Here is a 27,787-nt window from a genome sequence, read left to right on the forward strand (position 1 = left end):
GTTTCATTATAGTGCTCTTGAAAAACATTAAACTAGTAAAATTGGTTTTATTGGTGTGCTGAAATTCCTAAGTGTGTGTGCTTGGCAGCAGCATATGTTTTTTGCATAGCCCTATAGCCTACGTTGTTTCACTTTCTTTTTCATTCTCAGGCATGTTTGTGGCAGTAGACCTAACAAACATTGAATTAATGCAATTTGATACATGACATAATGTAGATGAGTTAATTTCTTTTTCCTTTTATGGAAGTGCCCTTTATGGAAGGTAGCCTACGATGTTAGTATACCGGTAGGCCTACTGGTTATTCTTGTACACACTCAATGGGTTGACGAAATTTTGGCAAAAACAAGATGGCAGTATTCAGAACACACATTACCTTGTTTGTGGTAATTTACTAATGCAAGCTATTGCCAATAGCTTGTTTAAACATGTTTTTTTTTAACTGATAGCTTAACAACGATGAATATGCTTTATAAATGTTGAAACAGAAGTATTCTTTTCGTGTGTTGTAAGGTCTTAGACACTTTGTCATTGATGCTTCCTGCAGATCATTTGTGACATAATGCAAGAGATCTTATCACTGATATTTTTAGCTGTCAAAAGTCAGTGCATTTGTCAGAAAAGGTTTAGGTTAATGTTCCTTTCAAATGCCCACCACCCATGTTAACTATTGCTAGTAACTACCAACCATGAATGAAGAAAGTTTCCCTTTAAAGTGGAGTTTTTCAGCACTGCTCGCAGTGTTCACATAGTGAATAAATGCTTCATAATACTTTTCCTGACAAGAATAAAGTTTTACCCATATTAGGCTACCGCAATGCAGGATAAAGATACAAAACAAACATCAAAGATGAAAACTTATTTTATTTGGGAACTACGCTGGAGTAGAAAGGAGTGAGAATTGACCTCTTGTCGTTACGCACCAATAAAACCATGATGCGTAACTTTAATTTTTTTTTTTTTTATTGGGTAGAGAAAAGATTGATGAAAAGTTTGGCAAAAACAGAAAAGTGCTAAAGTCTCAAAGTCCTGAAAACTACAGTAGTTCAATTTGGATAGATAAGTGCAACCATACTTCTTTTAAAAATGTCTATGACAGCACAATGGTGTGATTAAGGGAAAACAAACATGACTATGACATCACAATGGAGTATTGAACCTCTTCAGGGAAAATAAAAAACATCAAAATTTTTCCATCTTTCACTACATTTAAATGTGATTTGGGCTAAAAGTTGGGGCTTTAGCACTACACTGCTTTTGCCAAACTTTTCATCAAATTTTCCTCTACCCAATTAAAAAACCATTTTTTTTTTAAAGTTACGCATCATGGTTTTATTGGTGCATAACGACAAGAGGTTAATTTCTTTTTATCTGAAAAAATAGTTGCCAAAACTTGTTTTAATGTTCATAAACAAATAGCCCACCCCAGAAAACATGGGGTAGAGCTAAATATTATCCAAATATGTTGAGCGGTTCTTGAGATATTGCCATTTCTCTATTGCTCCTTATCTATGAAGCCACCTAGTGGCCAAGGTTACTTCACTTATAACTAGAGAACCGTTTGTGTGATTTTCATCAAGTTGGCACCAAATGCACATCAACTGGAACAACCTCTTGACGTTGTACTGGAAAAGGTGTGGAGTGCTGGTCAAAAGTGCCTTTGTTAAGTAGAAAAACAGGACACTGACCACCTGGTCCTAACATGCCCATTAACCAAAATCCCAGGTGGCTTCAAAACTGTACACGAGTGTGGTACTGCATTTAACAACTGGCTCGACCAAATTACAGACAATACTTGAGATGGGCCAACCATAGGACACTGTTACTGCTATTTGAGACAGTGAGAAATCTTTATGGCTCGTATGTCGAGACTTGGGATCTACAAAATTGCAATGAAAAAATAGGCCTATACCAGACATATAGTCTCATTTAAAGTAAGTTATACGAGTTATGAGACTGTTTCTTTGTTGAAAGAGACGCTATTGCAATGAGTTTACACTAATTGCTGCATATTGTGACATTTAATGTCAAAATAGGTAAAAAAAACAAAAAAAACAAAAAAAACGAATAAAAAACAAAAAAAACGATAAAAAACAAAAAAAACGAGCTCGTTTTTTTTAAAAACAAAAAAAAACGTTTTTTTACATCTCTATGTGTCACTGTGCAAGATGTAGCCTAATGCCATTTATTCACTACATTATTTATGTAATGATTTCATATTTTTATCGTCTGGCTATTGTAAAAGTATGCTATGACTGTTTATTCGTTTGTGGTTGGTTGGTTTGGTTCTGAATCTTTATCCTGGTACTGACAAAGCTTCTGACGGGTTATTCCTGGTAGTTTCGCATACTTGTATAGAGGCTTTTGACGCAGGGCCAGTCACCGAGATTGGAAAGGTGAAGATTTCCGTTTGTTCAAGTGTTGTTGCCGGAGAATTATTTCATCCATTAGGTTCCGCTGAATGGAGAGCAGTCCTTAGAATGCGTTGCTTAACTCACACCCGAGAGTCGAACCAGTACCCCTTGATCTTGAAGCGTTAATTTACGGCAGATTAATTTAAATATTTTATTTTTTATTTTCAAAGGCAAAAACTAAAATTCCATTTAAATGTCAAACCATATGCTCGAAAGGCCCATCAGTAGAAAAATCCCTCTTCTTTTTTTGTCGGAAAATAAACTACTTGAACACATCAAAATGGCGAATGGTTCAGATTTGACGAACAGCACACTTGCCAACTAATAAAATGATTTGCAATTTAGCCATTGGCTAACGAAACCGATGGCAAAATGGCTCAAGGTAAAATAAATAGATATTTTATGATGAGCGAGTGTAGTTGGGCGTTTTTGGGAAATAACACTTAGGTAGAAAAATCTTTAATCAGCTTCAATAATTTGAATTTCATTCAGCTAAGTTTCACCATAAATTTTGTACTTTGTTGTTTTAATCGTGCAATCTAATATATTACTTAAGATGTAGCCTAAGTCTTATTTATATACAAGTAGACTAATTTCGCTGCGACTCAAAGCAACTTTTTTTCTATTGATTTCATTTGAAAGTAAGCTTAGGCTAAGCTTTTAAGTGAAACTTTTACGGATTTGTAAACCGCCTTTAATAGAATGTAATGTCGCACCCCCCAAATATATTAGCTGCTAACATTTCTGCAGGCCTATTCACTGCCATCATCGTCTACTGTTGCAACTACAAGCAACCATGACGTTTTTTCAACTTTTTTGTTATACCCAGTTAGCCTACATTGTTCTGCTGACAGTGATGTAGGTAAAGATTTGTGTTGTGTCGGGGCCCTCGAGAGGAATGGAGCCCAAGATGGCACTGGCCTTGGTTCGGGTTGTTCTAAACTATTTCTTTTTATATTGAAGCGAACTGAAGGCTTTTGCAAAAGGATTCGATTCCACAACGGAACAAAGCGAACTCAACATATTGTAGCCTACTGTATTTTCTGCAGACACAGAGCAATTCAAAATGTTGTGCTGAACACTCGTAGGCAAAATTATAAGTCACAGAAAAACCGTTTCGAATTTGAAACAAAACAAAATTGTTTTCGTTCACTGGAGACAAAACGAAGACAAAAAAATTGTGAGTGTGAGTGAGTTATAGAGTTATAGTAAATTGTTTTTATTTTACAGCCCAAGCAGTGATGCAATTAGTGGTTTAACTTTGTCGCAAACTATAGCCATAGAAGGGTCTAGTTTTTACATTGGGCATACCAGAGGGCGGGGTTATTTGCCCTCTCTACACCTGTCGAATACGCCCCTTTTTGTTTCTAAACTCTTTTTTGTGCGTCCGCGAAAAGACGTACCTCCGGGTCGTTTTTTAACTAATATACTTCAGTAAGCTGTAGCAGAGCATCGAAAAAGATTTTTCTAGTAGCCTACGTCGTCCCTTTGCCAACTTTGTAACTTCTTTTTATCTTTAGCTTGCTCTTTTTATCTTCAATCATAAATTTTACACCACATGTAAATCTCGGCCGCCCTTGTTCGTGTTGTCCATTTGAATATGATTTGGTTTTGTATGACGTGTCATGGCATCACGTGATGAAGACTTGTCACCGAATAATCACCAATCAGAACCAATGACCGCAACTTTTCTGGCAATTTTTGAGCAAAGTTGCCTGAAGTTTCAAAAACGACACGTGCGATGGAAAGTTAATTATACAAATTGGAGGTTATGCAGTATACAAAGTAATCTACGCTTGTTTCCATAGTAGTTAACAGCAATCAATGTTCTCTGCATTACAAGGTGTAAAAATCAACGCGTTTGATTGAGATAATTCCGTGAAGTTCTAAACTGGAACATTTTACGTATGCTGACTAAACTTGGGGTTCTGGAAAATTCCAATATTTCAGACATTTTTTCTACTCCCGATCCAAGATCTATTTGTCTCGCAATCAAACGATCGAACTTGTCTAGACTATATCTTTGCTTTTTATTTGAAACTTCTAGATTTTTCTCAATTAGGCCACTCTGATTAGGTCTACAGGTCAAGTGACTAAGCGTTTCTGTCTTTTTTGGTCACTCCTGTAGCTTCCAAAGCCAACTATATTTGTTACGATTTTATTAATAAATTATCAACTTTTCAACAATACAAAACACTGAAAAACTCTCACACAAATTGGCAATAACGTACAAATTCATTGATGTGATTGAATTGTAACCATGTAACGTATCGAAGCATTCGAGTTAACATTTTAGTAACAGGTTGCTGGAAATACTTTTTACTTACATAATCACTTTTCAACTGAAATAGGTGTTTCCGCATATGTTATACAGGGCAATGTAAACAAGTCCACTTCGCTTGCCAATGTTTTCAAGTTTGAATTGCGCAGGAAACAAGAAAAATAAAAACTTACTTTTGAACTTGATTTTCGTAATGAATTTAAATGCAGTAAGGCAGCAAAGTGTGCTTTTCTAACATTAGCTGTTTTCCTCAATATGCAAAGGAAAAATTGGAAAATGGTTTGCAAACGCTTGAAGAATAAACTCACTCCATCTTCTGGTAAACTGAACTTTCTTCACATTTGTGAAAAGCCGCCCGATATCAATACAATGTTAAGACAACGATTCTTTGCTCAAACTGTACAGTGTTGTAAACAAAATGGTAGCTGGTCTCTTTGAATATTACTAAAGTAGCGAAAGTCAACGCAAAAACGTGCTGATTCAAAATATTCTAAAGATGCTGGTTGCCAAGTTTATATTCGTGAGAGGAAGAAAACCATGTTGATGATCTTCTGTTAAATAATTTGTAATTTATTTGTTTTTGTTAATTTATTTGTAATTGTGATTTATTCAAAATTCAATTTAATTTGTGTACACTTTGTTGAATTTTTTTCTTTTGGTGAATTCGAATAGATCTTTTTTCTTCCTGCTCATGATGAACTGCATGATCTCCTAATAATGCAGATTTTATACAAAAAAGAAACTGTAGCACAATATACTTAAATGCAAATAGAAAATAAATAGTACGCTAAATATGACAAGCTGTAAATATTCTGGCAAGTTAAGAATTGCAAGCACAAGCTAATTCGTTCTTCAACTTACAGAATATTTCTCTATACAACCTTCCTGTGAAATAACTAAAATGTTTGTAGCTTCATAGCCTACAGTAAGATGACAAGCAATATCTCAGATTTTTTAAATCTTCGCGACCGTTCCTCCACATCTTCGGCTGTGAAACAACCCACTTGAATATGAACTATTTACAGTTCATTCCCTTTTTGAGAAATATCTGGTGGCATTTAAGGAGAAACTATGGCACAGTGCAAGCGATAAAATGAAGAACAACTAAAGTCCACTACAAATTCCCAATCATAGTTTTGACAATGCAACAACGCAGCTAAGCGTTGAAATAAAGTCAAAAGTATTGTGGCAAGCTACAGGAAAGCGAGAAGTATACAAAACCATGTATGCACAACAGACTGTGAGCAGCTTGCAAAACGCGATAACAAACTGTACAAACACAAACCGGTGAGCATGATCTCTGCCATCTTTGTCATGGTTGACTGAAACTGGCCCACTGCCGGCCTAATAGTAGTGATAGGTCTTGTTAATAAAAACAATCCCTGATGAATATCAAACTTTATGAACCGATGTGAAAATGTTGTGATGTGTTTTTGGTTTCGAGTGATTTCAGTATCTGCTTGCTTTCCAAAATGGATGCTTTTCCACTTGATTGTGTTTTCAATAGGAAAGAAACGGGATTTGAAATTCTGCGTTAATGAACGAAATCACGACGCTAATTTAAACGAAAGCAGATACCAACTCTGCAAAGAAACAAAAAATGCAACAAATTTGTGTTTGAATCATAATAACTTGTTTTGTTTGGCTACGTTGCAATGAAGCAACAACACTCCATTGCCTTCTTCTTGTTAGATGGTTATGACGTTCCATGTTCATTTATCGTAAGCCAAGGGCTATGATTGTGAAAATGTGTATATACAGTACATATGAAAGAAATAACATGATAAAGTTTTAAACGGGTGCCCTTTCGGAGGCCAGTAGATGCAAAAAACACCATCCTTAACGTTTCCCCACCATCATAGCATCTGAATGTCTAGTTTCATCATTGCAGTGGCCCGGATGTAGCCAGCTCTGCCTTGTTGTCACTCGCGTACAAGGATACATTGTTTCCTGCATGGTCACAGGAAATCACATTTAATGTCACACCATTCTCGGAAGCCAGTGCGCTTTCTTTTGCTTCCAAGATACTTTCTTCATTCTTTTTGGTATTCTTCCTTTTCTTGTGATGGCAAGAAAATATCCTTTCCTCGTTTTGTGATCGCTGTATTGCTGGGATGCGTAAGTGTTAAAGTTGTTGCCTTCCAGATGCTCCCGAAACGCGCAGTCAGGACGGAAGTTTTTCTAAAAAAGAAAGTACACCGATTAATCGAATGTAAAATGCATCTACTTCACTCGAAGGAGGAAGAACCAAAAATTTTTACCAAGAGCTGCGATTCTCTAAAGTTGTGCTTTCGCAAGCAAACAGGTCAGTTTGTTGTTATTTCTGACCATCACAACGAAAAAAAAACATGACAAACATAGCAGAGGTCTAGAAAAAGGTAGAAGCGACAAAGCGCTCTTTGTACTGATTGTACAGTACATTGTACTCTTTGATTATTGATTTACTCTTTCATTGTTAACATTTTGCATTTCCTTCTTTAGAGCGCAATTTTTGGTGAAAACTTTAAACAATTGTGAATTAAATGGGTCCATGAATCTAAGATGCTTCATTTTGGGAATGAATTGATAAATCTTTAGCAATATTGGAATAACTTATTTAATAAAATATCAGATTTTTACACGTTTTGCATTGTTGCTGTCACGTAATGTTTTAGTTTTTGGAACCAAACATACTTCATCTATGATATCACAATGCAATCACGTTACCATGCCAACTAGTTTCCATATTGTTACGTTACATTATGTAAAATCTCAAACCAAAGAAAATTCAAAACTGCTAGCAGCAGGTTTGAATCGAGTTGCTTCCACACAGTGGAAAAGCCAGTGGAATGAACAGAATTACTTAATCTGTGCAAAAAACGTTCGAAAAGCTTTCAGAATAGGTGAGAAACCGCATTAAAACTGTCCAGTGTCAGACAAAAGTTATAGAAATAGCAAATTATGAAAGTTACAATACCATAATGTTAGGGTACGTTCAGCAAACATAGTTTGAGTTTAAAATGCGAAGATAATTATCTTTCAAAAGTTGTTTGTTCATGTTCAACCTTTACAAGAATTTGTCGGCAATGAAATGGAGTTTAGGCCAGCAACGACATTCTTTATTGCGTAATAAGTTGGAATAGCTGTGCTGTTGTTTCAGGCAGAAATAGATTTATGTCTTCTAAAGCTGATTAAACCGACAGATGTTTTGGGTTGTTTTGTTGCTATAAAGAATAATTTTCAGGAGCTCGATTAAGATAACGTGTTGTAGCAAACCTACTGACCCACGAATCGAGACAAAACAAGAAAGAATAAGTTTTGTAAAAACTCTGCTTTCAACGTAAAAGCAACTGCATTTGAGGAACTTTTACGTTTAATGTCGTGGTTTTAAAAACCAGCTTTGGACATAGGCTTTGTCGAGGCGTACATATGACGACATATGCGTTTGTTATTCTTATGTACTTGTTATGATAGCAGATTTTCTAAATCTAACAATAAAATTTTATTGAGGTAATTCACAAACTTATGCTTACAACGTACTCTTATGTAGACTACAACATGAAAAGGCATGTTTAAAAAAACCACTATTCACAATTGCTAATCTGAAGTAACAAAAAAACTGGGTACTTCAGAACAATATAACGTTTAAAAAAGCATTTGTCTACTCTAAAAACTCCACGTGTTTTGTGTTGCTAAGCTATACTCAGTCTTATGCAACATCAAACAGACCCACTTGAAAAGGGGCTTTGATTTTCTTTACGTGGGGTGAATTGATAAAAAACTTCAATTTTATAACCAAATGTTGTTTAATTTTTTTCGGTTGCAACAATTGGGATGATATGACTCATGTCACACATTTTGTTCCCTAGAGAAATTATTTTACTGTTGAATTGTCATTATTAATAATTCAATTAATGTAACAACACCCCCAAATTACAAAGTTGTCCCATAGCCCAAGAGAGCGAGTTTTTACTTACGTCTCACACTTTTTAGTAAGATTTAAACGAGATAAGAGGGTCTCGGCTCATTGGTCATGTTAAACTGAATGAAGGGACAAGATGCAATGTAACCTTTCAACTTTGTTCAGTGCAATGACTAATAAGTAGCTACGTTTCAATTCCTTGACATCAAACATTTCATTGATATTCTTGTGTGGCAATAAATCGGATAGCTTTACAAAACCACAGATTGATAAACTCATTTCACGAGACAAGATTTCTAGTGTTGTTAGTTTAATATTCGTCACACTTGGTGCTAATTGTGTCTCGCGTTGAGTCTTCAAAATGATTGAACGAGTTTTGCCACTTGTGGGAACTGTAGTGACTACGTGACCAAAGTTTTTATTTCTTATTTGTAAAGGGGTTTATGATTCAGTGGCAAAATTTGGCAACTTTTCACTTCCAATCGAAAACGTTGTGGATATACGCAAATGCAAAGTTATTTATTGAATCAATTAAACTCTTACAGCTTCAAGGTTTCATCTGAGCTTTTTTAATTCCATGCTATTGTTATTTTAGAAGTATACAAAGTTAAAACTTTTAAAAAGTCAATGGTGTGCACTGCTCAATTAATTCAATGAAAAGTTTTTCTGATCTTTTAGAAATAATTATTTTCCAAATTGACACGCGACTGAACGACCAAAGCACACGCCTTGCTCGTTTTCGATTGAATGGAACCGGACGGAACATTTGGAATCATGGACAATTTGTTGAATTAAAAAAATTAACTTCCAACTTTTCAAAAGCAATCCCGATTTCGTTTAATTGTTTTGTACCAACACAAAATTACTAATTTTGAAGACAGGCATATCGACTGAACCAGTGACAGTTAAAGAAAAATTATACTTCTGTTTATATTATTACAGCGTGATGACGAAATAAGCTTGCCTCTAGGCATGAAGAAGCACTTTTTGGAAGTGCCTCCCTAAAGATCGGGAAAGCTTATAACTAACATCATTCAACGTTTTCTGGACGTTTTTCATGAGTTACAAAGCTTAAAGTTGTTTTAGTTATGATGAAGAAATATACAATACACGTATGTGATTTGGATCTGGAATTACAGCGGAATTTAAAAATGTTTCTTTGTTCAATACGAACATCCCGAGACCCTACACATTTGGCTTAAAGCTGAACATGAAAATAGGTTTGTAATTTTTCAAAGTCGGCGACATTCTATCCGTTCGTGAATAAATTTACAATGTTTTGGCTTTGCTAAACAATCCGTGAACACATGAGTTAAAATTTGAAACAAAAACTTAGTTTACGATATAAACAAAACTGAAAAGTTTTATAAAAATAGATTTTTTTTTTAATTTTCCGTTACGTATTAAATTGCACTCTTTAACGAAAACAAGAAGTACAGTATAATAATTAAAGAAAATGTATCGATTGTTTGTAAATTTATGGGTGTAGTTTAATTATTCCAAAATAATATCCCCCTAAAGCCATGAGATGTAGAAATTATTTTCGCTTTAAAACAATATTTACGCAATTTCTTTTCCGCATAAGCCAAACTTTGATGGTTGATTTCAAAATGATGTACAAGTCTATTCATAAACTTAACATAACATAAACGAATATGATATACAGGTTTTTTGGTACTAAAGTTATGTTGTTTTATCAATGTAAAAGTGACGAAATAGGTATTTGCTATGTTTGTGGAATATCGTGTAGGCCAAGGCTGCATTTCCTTTCGGCATTTACTGAAATGCTAAATTTAAAGTGTTAATTCTATTGCTAGACAGTCGGCATTGTTTGAAGCACACATTGGACTTTGCTACATTTTTGCATTTTTTCGATTATAACATATCTACAAAGCATGATTAGGCCTTCTCCCCAGTGCCAGTTATGTTGTTATAAAACCTCATTACAACGCTTTTATCTTGAGAATATAATTTCATTCAAAATCGAATTTTGCCAAAACAGAAATCAGCAATTAAGATACACATCATATTCCAATTTGATTATTTAGTTTTGATTATTACTGAGAAAGTTTTGATTAATTAGCTGAGTATTTTACTTACTCGAGTAAACAAACTTCCAGCTTTGTTCATACAGAGATACAATCTTCTTCTGCTACTTCTGATCCCTACAACCCCCGTTCCGACGCTAAATATTTCGAGAATACCTAAAATATAAACAATCCAGTTTTCTGCATATGAAATTAGTAGTGTAGTGAGGCCGCATATGGGGTGATAAAAGCTTTAATTTACTGAGTTCTAAATTTTGCTATAGATGCTTTTATTAAAATTTGTATTTTCAAAATTCTTCAAATTAGCCTAATATCAGGAAATCGAAAAAGGCATTGACAGCGTAGGCTATTAAAATTCTTTTGCCACTCAAACAAAAATCGCAATTTAATCGCAAAGCTAAACCTTTCCGGAGAACCTTTTACCCAATACCCATGTCAGAACTTAATTTTAACACTTCTAGAAAATCAATTGAACCCTATCAGTTTAAGTTTGACTATCAAAAGACTTGAGTGAATGTTTGCAAAAATCTTATGTGACCACTTGGATGTATGAAAAATGTATTGTTTGCAATTACATTGCATGAATGCATGGAATTTCTCCCAACCCAAAGCATTTGCATTATTAATGCCCTTGCTTCAGATTATCATAAAACAGAGATCGCGTTTCGTAAGTCATCCATTAACAAGACAAGTAATCCCTCAATACTTCAGCTCAAATTTTCGATTTTATTTTTCATTTTGTGATCTATTGTCTCGGTAAATCGATCAATTGTCTGTTTAAACTTTAAAGTCACCGTTTTGATATAAATTACATGTCTTACCTTATTAAAGTAACGCAAAAATGATACAATGAAGTTGTTTTACTTTACAAAGGTCAAGTGTTTTGTAAAGTGGCTTAGGCTACAACTTGAAGGAACAAAAAAAAAAAAGATTTACATTTGACGTTTCAACAGTTGACACAATTCTAGGTTGTACTTTCTATCGTTAACCTTAAAATTGCAAACTGAGGATACGCTACAATAAATTGCTCTTGTTTTGAGTATCAAGCATTTCTACTTGTTGTGACAGGGTTTGCGTCTTCCGTAGTCTGCGGTTGTTCGTTCTGAGTTTAGCTGTCAGCTGTTGTCACGGTCCAGTGAACGCTAACGTGTTGGCTTGTATTTGTGATATTCTTTCCCCTATTTGGTAAACAACTAAACCCAGTGGGTGTTCAGCTATTATTCTATGGTTTGTAGAAGGTTATGTTTTGACAGAGTAATTTTGTGTAGCCAGTGTTTTACCGTAATCACAATTACCAGTGGCTAAACTGTTGTTACCGAGTATATACGTGTGACTGTTTTTCCAAGAAGTTAACTTGTTGGAAAACATGGCTTGATTAAAAAAAAGTCTCAATTTTTCTCAAACTTTAGCCGGTGCCATTCATTTATTGCTGCAATGGAAGCTTTACACTTCAAAACCCACAACCATATTAAAGTAAAGAAAAATAAATATTATGCAGCATCTTTTCTTCTTGAAGTAATAAATCGGTTTGAGAGCTATCCTACGTGTTTCATTGGGATACGTTTGTGTCCAAACATTTTTACTGAGCTAAAATTAGACACAAACACAGCAGTGTTTTCCTGTGGTTGCCAGGCTTATGAGTTTATAAAACACCGATTCTTTTGTGAAAGTTTGGACAAAAAGCGATTTTACGCGGATCTCGATAAATTATAAAACCTGTTGTTCTTGCGTGTCAAGTTACATTGTTATCCTTTTTGTAACTTTTTATACTTAAATCTTGGAAATATTTGTTTGGATGAATATCCATTTATGAAAAGAAACAATAACGAAACAGTTTATTGAGGCTTTGTTTTGTTGGATTCTTTTAGATTTGTTGATTCGAAACATATCAAATTGTCCTTATCCGTTTTTCCTGTCCTTGCTTTTCCCCTAAACCTAAACATTAATTCTCATTTGCGTCATAGAATCGAAACGTTGTCCAAACATGTGAAGTTAAAAATATTTTGTTTCAATTGTCTTTTAGTATTAAATGCTTGTTTGCAATTCAATCCATGTACCAGCCCACGCGCCTCTATTCCGTTTGACTTCCGGAGATCAATTCCCAGAGTGGGAACTGGTTTTCGACCGTCTGACTTAATCGGAATCGAAACAAGATATTCATGCGTCCTTTCCATTGTAAAGAAGATATATAAATAACAATCTGCCCTCTGTCAGTCATGATGTGCGTATTTATTGTACAAGGCGTCTTTAATCGTTTTTTCACACAGTAAAAGTGTGTCCATGACGTCAGGAATTGTGATGACGTCAATAGGTTGTCAAGGAAACAATGGAATGGGCGGAATCATCGCTCGTGTTATCCTATTTTCGTTGTTTAATGCTGCTCTCCTTTGAAATGTTTTTTGACAGAATAAGCGTGCTGTACTAATTGTCTTGTAACTTTTCATTGATCGTAGATGTTTATTTGCGGCCGAGGATTGAGTTACATAAGCTTCTTTGTACAATGGAATTTATTTCATTTCGGGTTTCCGTTTTGAGAGTGATTCGAACCCTCAAAACAAAGCATCGACAATGTAACCGAAATTCATTACATCTTCTTTTGATTAGTTGTATTATTATTATCGAAAGACTTGATCTGACTCATGGAGTAAAACGCGACCTTCTTCTGCGGTGACTCAAGAGTTTAGACGCCATTTTGATACGAAAGCTAAAAAAGCGATGGCAACAGAAATATAGTATCCACAACATTTCACCGATTTCGAAATATATAATATAAGGCGATAGCGAATGTTATTGAAAGCTACTCTACTAGTCCAACATAGCCTACTCCCTGCTACTTGATGTCTCCTGCAAAAATATTCGAATTATAGGTTCACAGACTTTAGCATTCGATTTCTTGTACGCGATTGAATTAATGTTGTTTAGACATCAGTAATCTTTTGTTGAGCTTTAAAGCTCTCCGCTTAGTGTGACCCAGTTTAACCCAAATCGGAAGCTAAGAGTAACAGGTGTATTTTCATTCCCATTCTTCAAAAGTTGATAAGAGAACTCTGCGTTTTGGCTTGAAAGGTTATCACGTTCCTCTTTTTAATCATGTACTTACTTTAGTGCTATCCTCGCCACCTGGTTTGTATGTCGTTACTTAATATCAAGCACAGCACGTACCAAGTCTTACAATTTCCAAGCTACCCGAATTACAAAGCGATGATTCCCGATCCCGATGAGTTTGTCTTTAAATGTTTATACTTATGACAGAAACGGTGTAACTGTTGTGAAATCGAAAAATCGTTACCCTATCATCGCATTTACATCACCGGACGTATATCTGGCGTCAGGATATTTAAATATGTGACCAGGGTATTGAATTAAAAGACAATCATCGGAGAGCTGAAGTGGGCTAGGTCGCCAGTTTGTAAGTGTCTTCAGAAGGTGATTGTTTTGGTTCCCATAATGAGATATTAATTTCTTTACTTTCACTGGGTGCTTATGTATCGAATTACATTTCAAACACAACGAAATCTTTCTAATTAATTTCTAAGAGAACTTTCTCCTCTCATACAGATTTTGGAAAGTCTTTAACAAAGCGCAATTTTTTTCCAGCATTTAGAATCGTTGTTTCACTTCATAGTTTCACCCCAAAATTTTCTACTGAAACACAAACTTTTAACTTGGTAAAAACTGAATTTTTATTACATCATGTTTGTAATAACTTACAGTCATTTTTATTTTTTCGTAACACAAATTTATATTTTTGAATTGTTTGTTTGCGAAAATAGATCTTTCTTTCTTTCAACTTGTTTTGGAAGATATCTAACAAAAAAATCCGCTAAAGATAGCAAGGAAATAATGCACTCACCATCAGGGGATATGCCATGGTTAGCTTGTATTTTTCCATTACCCTTTATTTCCAAGTGAAATCCTATGCCCACTCTGCAATACAGTCGCTTCTTTCTCACAGTCCCTTGCAAATACTTATAGTCGGGTTGCGTGATTACAGGATCCAATAGCTGGGACAGCCCAGGAAGAGTCAAAATGGCGTCATTGATTACCTCAGTACGAGTGTTCTTATTTTGATGATGACGTTGCAATCGACGTGGCGAGATTTTAAAGGGGTAATTTGCAACGTCTACGTATTCTCTACCAAGAGAGTAAAGCGTAGATGGCTTCAGCCTGTGGCTCGCTTTTTTGGCCAACCCCCGGTACGAGTGGCCTCGGTGTCGCCTTCGAGAGATGTCCTGCATCTTCGAAGTATGTGTCCACCTCTGCCGCGTCTTGTTATTTCTTTTTCCTGCTTCCGAACTGCTTACTTGCAAAATAACTAAAATGAGGACACAAACAAAAAGAATCTTCAGAATATTCTGCAATATCGTGATTTTCTTGCAAATCGGCATTATGCTAAACAGTTGCTTTCTTCACATAAAACTAAAGTTCAATTCAAATTAAATTAAAATCTGCAAGTAAAGAATACATAGTTACAGTATGTACTTTTCTTTATTCTGACATTTTTTTGTTGACAGCTCCTGAAAAAAACAACAAAAAAACTAACAATTACTTAACGTGTCACTGAATTGATGCTGAAATTCAGTGTTTGGCCTTATCTAATATTGAATTCTAAATATCTCTACTACAAAGTAGCATCGTTGAGTATTTTAGTTCAGGAACGCTAAGTTGACACCTTTTCTCTGGTTGTACCAATCATCACTGACGGGAGTTCATTTCATCTTGCCATGTTGTGTGTGAGAGAAAAGCACCTGATTTTTTTTTCACTCGCAGAGATGCTCGAGAGGGAAAAGAAAAAAAGCGAACGATTTACTGGAACCTTTGCGGCGTTGACAAGCTTCTGACCATCTTTGGTGTATTTAATCATTGATACCGTGTATATGGCTTAAATTGAAGGAAGCTTTTGCTAAAAAGTTGTTCAAGTGTTTTATGATGGTCAAATAACTGATGGCTAGCATGATGCAAACTTCATTGCTCGCAATATGCATGCTTGTGCAATGTGCACGCTTCAAGTCCTTTTCTCACACATCCGAAATATGTCGCCTGTTCACAGATGCAGTGATACCTTAATAACACTGTTTCTATCACATAGATATTGTAATGTATCTAATAGATTTTATTTTGTTGCGCTTCATATTTTGAATCTAACGTGTAATTTTTGAGGTAGTTTTCTTCATTTTGCACGCGCACCAAATTAACTGACAGCAAATTGCCTGGTTCTATTAATCGTTCTTCTGCTGCACACGATAATTTAAGGCTCATATCGTTACCAATTCACGGTGCATAGCGCTAATTAACCCTTTGGATAAGCAATTCCAGACAACCAAGAAGTTAAATTTGCACGAAAAGGCATAACCGACAATTCCTGTTCCTCATTATGACCCCCAGTCATTCAACATCTGGATGTTTATATTAAATGCTGTTGTAAACGCCTACCTTGCTAACACTAAAATGAAGTTCTTGATAAAATGCTACAATTTCACTGTTTGGAGGGCTGCAAAATGCACACTTGGCTAAAATCTTTTGATCTAAAATCCCTGGTTTTTACTCACGAAATTTGTTGCGTTTTTAGCCGCTTTTGGTTTATCCGCCACCATAGAAGGGTTACATTTTTTTTTTCTAGTTTACAAAACATTGTACTTTTTTATATGTTATATAGAAGTAGTGAAGTTAGTTCTAAAGTAATTTAAGATTTATTGTTGCAATCAACTTTGTAACGAGGCGTAAAAAAATTATCAAATTGAAAATCGATCCTTTTGATGTGGCCGGAAAAGCGGAGTTTTGCGTTCCGTAATGTAACCTCCTTAGAAAAAACATATCTACAACTACAGTTTGATACTTAACTTTAAAACAACCTTTGCTGCGTATCGTCATCGGCAAAACAGAAGCTTGCAGATTTTGTCGTACGATTGTATCTTTCTCGCTACCTCTCTACCCAAGTTGGATTGTATCTTTGCAAACTACAAATTCATTAGTGGCATACAAATCTAATTCTTCTTCATTGGACCGATATCATAAAACATTTCATAAACGTAAAAATAAAGAAAATGTTGGAATCAGCCAACAGTGGAAAGTTCGGTAAAGTTGGTTTGACTTTGGTGTGAATTTAAATTGGTAATTAAAGTAGTTTTAATTTTCCTTTGATGAAGTCAATCTTTCATTTTTGAAAAGTGTTACGTTGGGTAGACGTAACAAAACGTCAATTTGTGATGCAAAAATGACTCCTTTGTAAGTGACAATGAGGTGATAACAGCATCAGGGGCAAGCTCCAAACTATTCTGATCAAGGAATCTTTTCGAAGTTTTAAGATCAATGATTTCCAATGTTTTACAAAAAAAAAATCAAGCAGAGTTGGTTAAAGTTGAACAAACCTTACACTTTAATTCAAAGTTAAAAGCAGCCGATGCAATTGGTAAATCTTCAGCATACTGGTGAACTTTAACAAAGAATGTGTAGAAACTATATAAGCATCTTGCAAAATGCAGATCATTGATTTTAATTCGGTTTTTGTGAATGTTTAAAGGCTTATTTCAACTATCACTTCCAAACCCTTCATACAGTATATCCCGTAAAATAATGGCAACAATACTTTGCTATGTCGTTTCATATACAGAATATCCTGTAATGAAATGACATAGCCAAGTATTATTGCCATTATTTTAGAAGGATACGTTTTTATCCACAGTTTCTTTTGCGCCATTTACCATTGCTAAAAAAGCTATCGTTTAAGAGGAATTGTATCACCATACATTTTATCTTCAACCCTAACCAATAATGTTTTTATATAAATAGACCAACCATCTTTCTGGATATTTTTTTTCTTCCACCCTCAAATTGTCTGTCTGACCATCTAAGTGGTGTAAAGACAATATTACAATGTTTCTTCCTAACGGATAAAGGCAAAACACGCGGACCTACTGCATGACAACAGAAATGCGGCTGGTTATCAATACATTTTTCTCCCACATTATATTCAATAGATCTTCCAAGCTTTTTTTCCTCGGTTAAAGAAGTTCCACTTGCTACTGCATTTGCTACTCTGGTAACATTTTTTAGAGCAGTCGTATTTACAAAAGTAGTCCAATTTTTTCCTTTTTTATTGTTACCAACTTCTAATGATGTACACAATAGTCTCATTACCACGTAAACACATCGCAATAACACGTGACAATATCCACCACTGATGCTTACACACAGGAGCTCTTAGTCGCGTTCCTCGCCATTGTCTTTGAGTCGTCTGCCACTTTTTGTGAGAAAGACAAAAGTCTCTTTAGCTTTCTTTTCGAAACAATAAGCGATAGAATTGAACATTTAAGATATGAATTCCATTCGACTATTCCATCTCATTTTCAGTTTTAGATTTGTTATTCACACTTATTCAACAATTTTAAAACGATATCATTCTCAAGCAATGTTTCAGATGTAGTGAAAACTGAGGCTCAGGGCGAATCGGGTTTGGCTTTACGTCATCAAGTTGGAGCGCGTTGGTGTCGAATGGCGCAGCCTATTGTCAATTAAGCTCTAATTGTGCCGCTTTCTCATAATAATCGCTCAACTACTGTAGAGAATCGTAAGCAGAGTAACGGTCTTTTATCTTGTCTCAATGGGAGTTCTGTATATTATTATTTTGTAAACCATTTTACAAAATATCTGAATAGTAGCGAGCATATTGTTCCCAAGAATCGAAGACTATTTGATCATAAGCATACCTGCGTTTAGTTATGAAATGAAAATGAAAGCTTGCCACAAAAACCTTTTAAAAATAAACAAAAGGAAATTTAAATCGTATAAAAAAAATATAAAATATGTAAGTAAAGTGCCAACGATGTTTGTTGTTAAGTTGTCCTGTGGTTATACTTTTAAAGTTTTTAAACACACAAATTTGGTTGTTTCAGGATTTTTACCTAGAGAGAAATTTCGTGGTTTTACCGAAGGAACTTTTACTTTAAGTTATTCATTATAGGTGGTGTGCTTCTTTTCCAGTTGACATTAAACACTTTTTAATTTACTGCGCCAGCTTGGTTTGTGAATGAAAATTGTATAATGGTTTGAAAAAGTTTAAATTTACTTTATGGTACTCGTATTCATGCTTATATTGGGTGGTTGAAAATTTTAGCCTGCATTGACTGGAAGGCAATTCTGCTGTCCAACGTTATGCAAGTTATTAATTGTCACCAATACAGGATAGCCTAGTATGCTCACGATAGGTACACGATATACTCATCGTGCTTTCTGGGGTCGTTAGCCGCCCTCTTAACTCAAACGTGCATTGCAGCCAAACTATAAGCTTTTAGCCTAACTGAAAAACTTGTAAGAAGTCCGATTTTTATACAACGTTTGCCAGCATAAGTGTTTTAATCTTGCCAGATACGCTCCATATGAGTTTAACTGGCTCTTTTTATTTCCTAAAATTAACCATGAAGACAATTGATTTCAATCTACTAAATTACATTTTGAAAAATTATAATCAGATTTTCATAAGCTGTAGGATCACCTCAAATTAGGTTTTTTCACATTTTTTCAGTCTTTAAACTTTTTTCAATATTATTTGATCAATAAGCGTCAGCAATCCTTGATTTTGATTTACTGGACCTTTGGGTGTGAACTCACATGACTCGGGGGTTACGGACTGTGTTGTGTATTTTGACGTCATCTTAATATTAATATTTTCGGAGTAAATCTTGCGAGTATGACGTTCCAGAACTTTCCAACATCTTTTATTTCTAACATTGTCAATACATCTTCTTTAAAACTGGTTAAACAAGCATTTTAACCGCAAGTGACTTTACAGATTTCTAAGTAATTGATTCGCGGTATAAGTAGCAGTGCAATGAGCTACATAAAACCCTTCCAAATTCGTTGCGCCAACGTACAATCAGGTAGCCTACTCGTTTCCGCATTCGATCTGAGGCTTACTAGCACCTCCAAGTGGACCGAAAGCATTGGATGAATTCCAGACGCTAAATTGCGATGTTGATTGTTGTGTAACCATTAACAAATTGGAGCTTTCAAATGTGCGCACATGCAATGGTGGATCTAGTGGAGGTGACGCTTGAGGCGATCGCCTCCCCTTTGAAACACAGAAAATTAATTTTATTCCCGGTGTATTTGCAAGTTCGATATAATGTAGACACCTACACATCATCGTGTTTTGTTGGAATCGTCTCCCCCCTCAAGATTACTTGTTGGATCCGAAATAATAAAAGTGTATTTCGTATAATGTAAGTGACTTGTCAAATACAAAAATTTACAAATAACCCTTTAAAAAATCTTTTCCATCTTACATTGTTGTATTGCAGCCTAATCTTAGAAACACTAATGTGCTGATCACAGTAAAACCGGCTAGAAATGATGTGGTAACCTTACGGCTGGTAACATTTCTGTGCTATCTACAATATAGCCTATACATCGCATAAGTGTTACGTATTAACTCTAAAATCGTATTAGAAAAGTTATACATTGCCTCTACAATGGTGCAGGTGCCACGCATTAAGTCGTGAGAAAGTTGAATAGTGTCGGAAACAAACCATACCACTTATTTAGTGGCACATAATTTTCTCTAGTTGGATGAGCTCTCAGTCATGTGCCGACACCTGAAAACGGCTATATAATACACTTGTAGCTTAATTATTTTTTCTTTATGTTTTTCTTTGGTAATTAGCAGTAATCTTGATCATGTGATGGAATGTTTGTTATGGAAATTTGAAAAAACTTCTAGCAACTTCGAACCTAGACCTATATGCAAGAGATTTTGCTTTAACTCTGCTTGCTTTTGCAAACTTTTTTCATCAGAAAACAAATGTTAAAAAACACTGTTGTAAACTTCAAATAAACTTTTGGTCTTGATCGAATTTGTGCTTATCACAGGGCCTGCATATAGCTCTGCTGGTGTGTTGCACTTAGCTATAGTTCGTCTTGTCCTATCACTATCAGTCAAAGTCATTCTCTTACAAAACAGCAATATTTCCTATGCAGGTTTATCCAGTATGGGTAGAGCGTGTGGTTGCTAATATTATATTGAGCAATTATTTTAGTGAACACTCACTGACTAATAGAATCGCCTGATATAGCACGGCCACCGTTTAATCAGGTAACAGACTGGCCTTAGAGCCCAAGCAATCCAGTGATCCATCTGTCAGCGATGCAGATCCTTGTATTGTGTTTGAAGCAAACGTCCGATTGGGTACAAGATGATACCGCGTTTACCTTTGTCTACTGAGCTCTTCTGTCAAGTAACAAAAGAGCAGTTGAAACAAGCCGCAAATTGTCAGAGTAATTGTTTTTCAACAGCATTTATGTTAACTTTGCGCTCACTGATTGTGAAAAGAAATGGTATTTCAGAAATTAAAAAAATTTATTACCTAATCGGTCAGTTCCGTTGGCGAAGAAACACATCCGGGGCAACCGGCTTACCTTAATCAAGCTCCACAAGCCTTGAAATGTAACCAAGCTATTCATAAAGCCTAATAATCACAGAAGCATTAAACCGTTTAATTTAAAGTATAACATTTGATTAGGATAGAGACCTTATAATTAAAAAGATGCAAGTTCGCTTGTTCCATAAACTGCGTCAATGAAACTTTTTTGTTTGCACAAAACGATGTAACAAACCAAATTTAAATATTTTTTTTTGAAAGTTGAAGCATAGCAGCTAGGCTGTAGCATAAAAGATTGTACCGCCGAGTTCGATTTGGCTTTGCAGCTAAGCTGTTGGTAGGCAACACTTTTTTGAACCTCGTAAAAACTCGCTTAGGCATTCGAAGTCGTACTTTAGAAACTTCAATTCTATAATTATAATCAAGTTCCTGTTTTCAATAAGTGGTGTTGAAACTAAAACGTGTTGGGACATATTTCTAGATCAACATAAACACGTTTTCAAAATTTTAGGTCGGCTCCAAGACTACGTCAGTTTTAAATCTGTTGGAATAGTAAAAACAAACTTCATCTGCCACATTAGACAGACAAGTCATAACTTACTCAATCAGAAAATTAATGTAAAATTTGGAAACTCTGTTTAGTCATTTTTTGTTATTTTGTGTCTAAAAATGTTTCAACGATTGTTTCTTTTCCAGATTACTCAATTAATGATTGTTGTTTAACGTTGGAAATAGCCTTTACACTTGCTTCCAAGTTTGATATGGCTGACACCTTAACTGAAGAGCAAATCGCTGAACTTAAAACCGCATACAGATCACATTGCAAGGATGATGAAACACCCTTACCAACTAAAGAACTCGGAACAGTTGTAAGACATCTTGGATTCTTCCCTACTGAAGCAGAGGTTGCACTCATGGTGGAGGAAGGAGATACGGAAGGCATGGGATGGGTTGAAATTGCGGACTTTTTAGACGTCATGGCAAAAAGAATAAAAGAGCCAGTAGATGACAAAGAGGACATCAAGGCTGCTTTTAGAGTCTTCGACAGAAAGAGCAACGGATTTCTTTCAGCTGCAGAGTTAAAACATATTTTAACAACAATTGGTTAGTGGCCTATGTAAACTATATTTTTAAAAACCATTTTTCGTAGTGTGTTTAAAATGGTATGAGTATTGAACTTACTGAGATAGCAAGTTGATAATTAATTAAAATGACCCAGTGAAAAGCAAATCCTTTTAGCTTTTTGTCTCAATGTTTTGAAATTCCAACAATGCGAAAAAGAAAGAGAACAAAAAGTGAAATGCATTTTTACCGTTTCATCTTGCTAGGCTGTATTTTTGTCGTTTGCTTGAACTGTACACTATGTACAGTATAACAGTTATAATGATTTTAAAATAGGTGGTATATAGCTTCATCAACTTAGTTTACCACAGTTTTATACAATTTAAACACAATACTTTTACACTTTGAATATATGAAGCCTAAGAATGATAGACTTGGTAGCTAACTACAGTAATCAGAAAAAATAAAACTAATACTTTTTTTTACAAATATAAATGCATAGTAGCCTAATCTTAACAGAATAGATTAGCAACCTAACAACAGTTACCAACAATACTTTCATCTGGCTACGTTGTTGGGATGACACCGACAAACTGGGAATAAAAGCATAGTTTTCTTTGTTGTAGAATTCCAACTAGCACAAAGCAATCGATTGATCTAAATTACATTTTTATATTTTCAAATTAAAGTGATGTAACTTACTCATGGTGTGACTTACTTACTAGCTTACATTGTTTGATATGAGTGGTACAAAAATTTAATCACTTTCAAACCCACATGTTTCGAAGAAAATGAAGGGGTGTACTAGCAAATACAGAATTGGCCCATGATACAAAAGAAGGATCTACAGAGGATATAAACTGATATGCATAAATCAACCAGTGAATAAAAAAATAACAGTAACCTCTCAAGTACATGTAGCAGGTAGCTCCACATAAAGTGAAATTTGCATGACTTTAGATTCTTTTTTTAATTCTTTAAAAATAATGTGTAAAAAGACATTATTAAAAGTAACTACCGACAGTGCTGGCCAGTGTTGCGATCTTCCGATCTCATCAGCGTAGTAAAATCAAGTTTGAGCTGATGGTTACTAAGGGTGATTTTAATAAGCCAATGAGAATTGATTTACTTTTTAATTTCGGACTCCAGCGAGAGGTAATTTTACCGCCAATTAGAAAGTGTCATTTCTTTGGGAAAATTGTGCTAAACAATGTATGGAATTTGTTAAAAATAATAACTTTGAGAAAAAGACAGGAATTTGTCACTAAGCTAGGACAATCAATTATCAACAATTATCTGAGATGGATCCAAAATACCAGAAACTGGATACTAGCACCACAGGAACGAAAATATATTTTATTAATTTTCTTTAATTATAAAATTTCTCACTAACTTTCAGGTGAATTCTTGAACGACGAAGAAATAGATGAACTTATTAGACAAGCAGATGTTGATAGTGATGGTCAAATCAATTACGAAGATTTTGTAAACAGAATGATGGCGAAGTAGCTTCGGCCACGTTAAGGAAGTTTAGATGCAGGATCAAGCCAAAAGTGTATTAAAAAAAAAACTAATTATAAAACAATAAAAATTTAAATTTTTTTATTAATCCAAGAATTGTAGCATCGGCCTTCAACTGGTGTCCGATTCCTTTTTTCATTTTACTGCTTTGATCATTGCTTTATCGTGTTTAGTTGGTTCTGAATGTTTATCCTCAGACTGACAAAGCCTCTGATAAGCTATTCCTGGTAGTTTCGCATATTTGAAGAGGCTTTTGACGCAGGGCCGGTTACTGAGATTGGCAGAGTAAAGTTATCCGATTGTTGAAGTGTTGTTGCCGCGAAATTACTTCATCCACTAGGTGCCACTGAATGGAGAGCAGTCCTAAAATGCGTCGCTCAAGTGCACACTTCGAGAGTCGAACGAGCGCCGCTTGATTTTGAGCCTGGTGCGTACTGCGTAAGCCACTGAGCTAACTTATTTTGTAAAAGGACAACATGCTGTATAACTGAAACCGTTCACAATTTTTAGTTGTGTATATTACATTGTTCGGTTTTCGCTACCTTTATTCGCTTTTGTAGACAAAGTGTTTCAGCAGTCCAAAATCCTTTTGTTTCTTTCACAGACCAGCAATGGAGGTTTATAAATCTAATGCTTTTAATAGAACTTTTTCCACTTTAAACCAAAGTTCATCAAAACATTGTTCAAACCAAGAGTATGTCTATTGACTGCAGTCCTAAACCATAAGCAAACCTTTTGTTTTATCACATTAGCCTAAGCTTAGCCAACTTTATTGTCGCCCAAGTTCGTCTTACCAAGTCACTTCACCACAGCGGCTAGCGCACACTTTCTAACTACATGGGCTACCTTTCGAAGCGCTGGTGAATCGCTGACGGTATATTTTTACTATACTTGTGGAGCCAGAGCCGACCCACTTCTGTATTTCCTTTGGAATCGGTTCCGAATCAGACTGATGAAGTCACCAAACTGTTGTTTGCAAGATTATGTTTGTTAAGTTCAACCAATTTTTAAGTCGAAATGCAACAAAGTTAAAACGGTAATCCATAAATAGTGTGCAGTAGCATACGCATTAGAGAGGATTTAAGATAACAGAGCTGTCTGTCTCATAACAATTAAACATAGCCTATTTAGTGACATCATTGCATGCGTCGTTCTTCTATCAGTTGTGTTTCGTAATTTATTTCTGATTATGTCTTCGCATGCAGGGCCGTTGACAAGATTTCTCGGGCCCGGTACCCATTTATTTTCGGGCCCCCTTCATCGACAATGTTATGAATATAAAGGTTGTGTACAAAATTTTATTGATGTGCTGTTAAAATGAGGATGACACATGCCGTTCAATGTAGAAAATTAAGAGGAATATCATTTATATATTCTCAAACATTTGTTGTATCCACGAATTTCCCCAACTGTGCAATTACGCATTAGGGATTTCTCCATAAACCGCAAAATCCTTGCTCTCAATCACGATCTTTGTCGATATGTTTAAAATTGTTGGAGTTTTCGACTGAAATTAATTCTTTGTAAAGTAGAGTAGTCGTAGGAGAGTAAAACATTTTTGGGGGGCAAAAATAATTTTCCCAAATTTTGTCTTTGCATATATATTTTCAAAAATACAAAATTATTCACAACCTCTGAGAGTCATCAACTTGGCCGTGTACGAAATACAAGCAAAAAAAACACGTACAACAGCAAAACAAGGCTGAACTTACTTTAATCTACGTTCATAGACCTGTCTGTGTCCCAATTAAATGAACCATCAAATTAAAACATTTTTATGTATCACAAAAAATATATATACAGTATATTAAGCCTAACTGGATTCAAAAAAATTTGAACTGAGACTTCACCAATAACTGGATAACAATAATTGCTGAATGTTTATGTCACCAGATTGTATGAAAATCTCCAGCCCAACTTCAATAAAAGGCCTGACCAAAAGTAGCTCAATCTTTTCAATTCAAAGATAGTCCAAAGACTCAATATTTGTAAATTTGCATTGAAAAATACTAAAATGACAATCCGCTTAGGCCTACTTATCAAACCAGTAACATTACTTAATCCATGCTGCTTCAAATCCTACAGCCTGAAAAGAATTGGACAGTTTACCATGCTATGTGCATCAAACTTCCACCTTTGAACAAAACTAGTTTTGATACCAAAAATACTGAAATTATATTACAATATAATCATAGTCAATGTTTTTTCAGAAGATCATTACAAAGATAATCTTACTTCACAATGAAGCTGCTAGGCCCACTCAAATCACAAGCACTGAAGAAAAATGACTCCCATATAATAGCTTCCAACTCAATCGTTGCCACAAAATACAGACCACATTACCAAAACATGACACAAAAATCGCACTGTTTACATTGCCTGATATATTAACGTCATGAATTGGATGACAAAACAACAAAACATGTGTCTTTATATTTGATCGTTGTTGCTCTAATACTGTGTCATAGATAGTAAATAGCTGAGCATATCAACCCTGGGACTGGCAAAGACAAACAGCAGTTCATACAAAAAAGTTCAATACAGAAAACAGTTAAAATATAGCTTACAAAAACATGAAATTAAATCCAGGAAAATTCACAAGTTGTTTTCATTTAATATACTTTTTCACTTTGTACATAACTACAGTTAGTGGCCGGGATCAATGCTCACAAAAGTGGTGTATACCGGTACAGTATGTGGCCTCACAACTGTTGTTTATTAAAGTTTATAACAAATGCTTATTTTGTTTGACCATATCTAAAAATGATAAGCTATCTTTGTAGTATTTAAGTCAAGTTTTGCGAGCATAGCATAACTCATGGTAAAATTGACTTATCCAATAAGTGGATATTTTTGCCCAAATATTTTTACAAACAACTACATTAGTGGGATATAGAGAAAAAACAAAAACTTCATATGCTCACCAGAACCCAGCAAGGTTTCAAAATTCTACCAATGAAGGAAAGTAGGCTAGTGTGATATTCTAATGAATATCTGTAATAAGCTTATCTCAGCTTGTCGAAACATTATTTTGCATTTTTTTCGGCAAATACTGAATCGAAACTTATTCTGTCCAAATTTTAATACCAAATATAAAAGTTTTCAAATTTTCGATACTCTGTTTTACATTCAAAGCAAAATGTTTTTTATACTAAATGCAACACTATAAAGTTACTAAACTGGTAGAATGTTGAAAACTTATGGTAAAAATTGATTTGTCCAAATAACTAGACATTTTTTCCCAAATGATTTTTATAATCAACTACATTAGTAGGATATTGAGAAAAAACAAAAAACCTCGTAAAGTTACCAGTACACAGTAGCCTACGCTTTTAAATCTTATCCATGAAGAAATGCAGCCTACAGCCCTACATGTTAGTGAATATCAGTAATAAGCTTACTTCTGTTTCCCAACTGTATTTTTACAGAGTGTTCTATTTTGCAGTTGTCGAATCTAAACTTATTCTGCCCAGATTGCAATACCACATGCAACAGTTTTCAAAGTCAGTGATAATACATTTACATTCATTGGATAATATTAATGTATCTCTTAAATTTCAACAATTATGTAAAGTTTTTTAACTGGTGAGGCATCGAAACATTGTGATAAGATTGATTTGCTCAAATAACTTGACATTTTTGCCCAAATTTGCGACATTTTTTTTCAGCGGGGGAGCAACCGCCCCCCTGCCCGCCCACCTCCTATGGCTATGATTTGCAAGTAGCTAGAAGTGATTACCACCAAAAAATATATATATTCAGAATTAAAGAGTAGGTGAAGAAAAATATTTTGTGTTTTTGAAAAAAAAATTGTGGTTAGGGAAATCACTATACCCGGAAGGGGGCCCGGTACTTGGTTTGGTTTTGGTTTGGTTTGGTTTTGAATCTTTATCCTCGGACTGACAAAGCCTTGATAGGTTATTCCTGGTACTTGTTCGCATACTTGTAGAGGCACTTGACGCAGGGCCGGTTACCGAGATTGGCAGAGTGAAGTTTTCCGATTGTTGAAGTCTTGTTGCCGAGAAATTATTCCATTCACTAGGTGCCGCTGAATGGAGAGCAGTCCTGAAATGCGTTGCTCAAGCGCACACCCCGAGAGTCGAACCAAGATCTTGATAATGTTTGAAGTCGCGGGGAATCTTTTAAATCCGGGCCCCCTAAATATTCCGGGCCCGGGTCCAAAAGTACC

At 35.1% G+C, this 27,787-nt stretch overlaps 2 protein-coding genes across 4 annotated transcripts; one reads left to right on the forward strand and one right to left on the reverse strand.

Moving 5' to 3' along the window:
* Positions 1–4,568: 4,568 nt before the first annotated feature.
* Positions 4,569–15,039, reverse strand: LOC145781166 (fibroblast growth factor 4-like). Its single transcript, XM_082592940.1, has 3 exons — positions 14,496–15,039; positions 10,695–10,798; positions 4,569–6,874 (listed from the first exon to the last, which is right to left on the reverse strand). The coding sequence occupies exons 1-3, from the start codon at positions 15,028–15,030 to the stop codon at positions 6,674–6,676; spliced, it is 840 nt and encodes a 279-aa protein (XP_082449066.1). The 5' UTR covers positions 15,031–15,039; the 3' UTR covers positions 4,569–6,673.
* LOC145781167 (uncharacterized) lies at positions 7,467–25,099 on the forward strand. 3 transcript variants are annotated; one of them, XM_082592942.1, is made up of 3 exons: positions 7,467–7,575; positions 21,712–22,119; positions 23,477–25,099. In XM_082592942.1, exons 2-3 carry the CDS (start codon positions 21,777–21,779, stop codon positions 23,584–23,586), a joined length of 453 nt encoding a protein of 150 aa, XP_082449068.1. In that variant the 5' UTR covers positions 7,467–7,575; positions 21,712–21,776; the 3' UTR covers positions 23,587–25,099. The 3 variants fall into 3 exon arrangements, with proteins under 3 accessions (XP_082449068.1, XP_082449069.1, XP_082449067.1); XM_082592943.1 differs by lacking the exon at positions 7,467–7,575 and adding an exon at positions 9,686–9,706; XM_082592941.1 differs by lacking the exon at positions 7,467–7,575 and adding an exon at positions 9,689–9,814.
* Positions 25,100–27,787: the final 2,688 nt, after the last annotated feature.

The sequence above is a fragment of the Aplidium turbinatum genome, chromosome 12 (assembly GCF_918807975.1).
Source record: "Aplidium turbinatum chromosome 12, kaAplTurb1.1, whole genome shotgun sequence".
Taxonomy (NCBI): domain Eukaryota; kingdom Metazoa; phylum Chordata; class Ascidiacea; order Aplousobranchia; family Polyclinidae; genus Aplidium; species Aplidium turbinatum.

Coding starts and splice junctions, on each gene's coding strand:
- LOC145781167 (XM_082592941.1), top strand. Junction 22,120..23,476: donor ACATATTTTAACAACAATTG/GTTAGTGGCCTA, acceptor ACTAACTTTCAG/GTGAATTCTTGAACGACGAA.
- LOC145781166 (XM_082592940.1), bottom strand. CDS start 15,030: ATGCCGATTTGCAAGAAAATCACGATATTGCAGAATATTCTGAAGATT. Junction 10,799..14,495: donor CCATGGCATATCCCCTGATG/GTGAGTGCATTA, acceptor TTTATATTTTAG/GTATTCTCGAAATATTTAGC. Junction 6,875..10,694: donor CTGGAAGTTTGTTTACTCGA/GTAAGTAAAATA, acceptor TTTCTTTTTTAG/AAAAACTTCCGTCCTGACTG.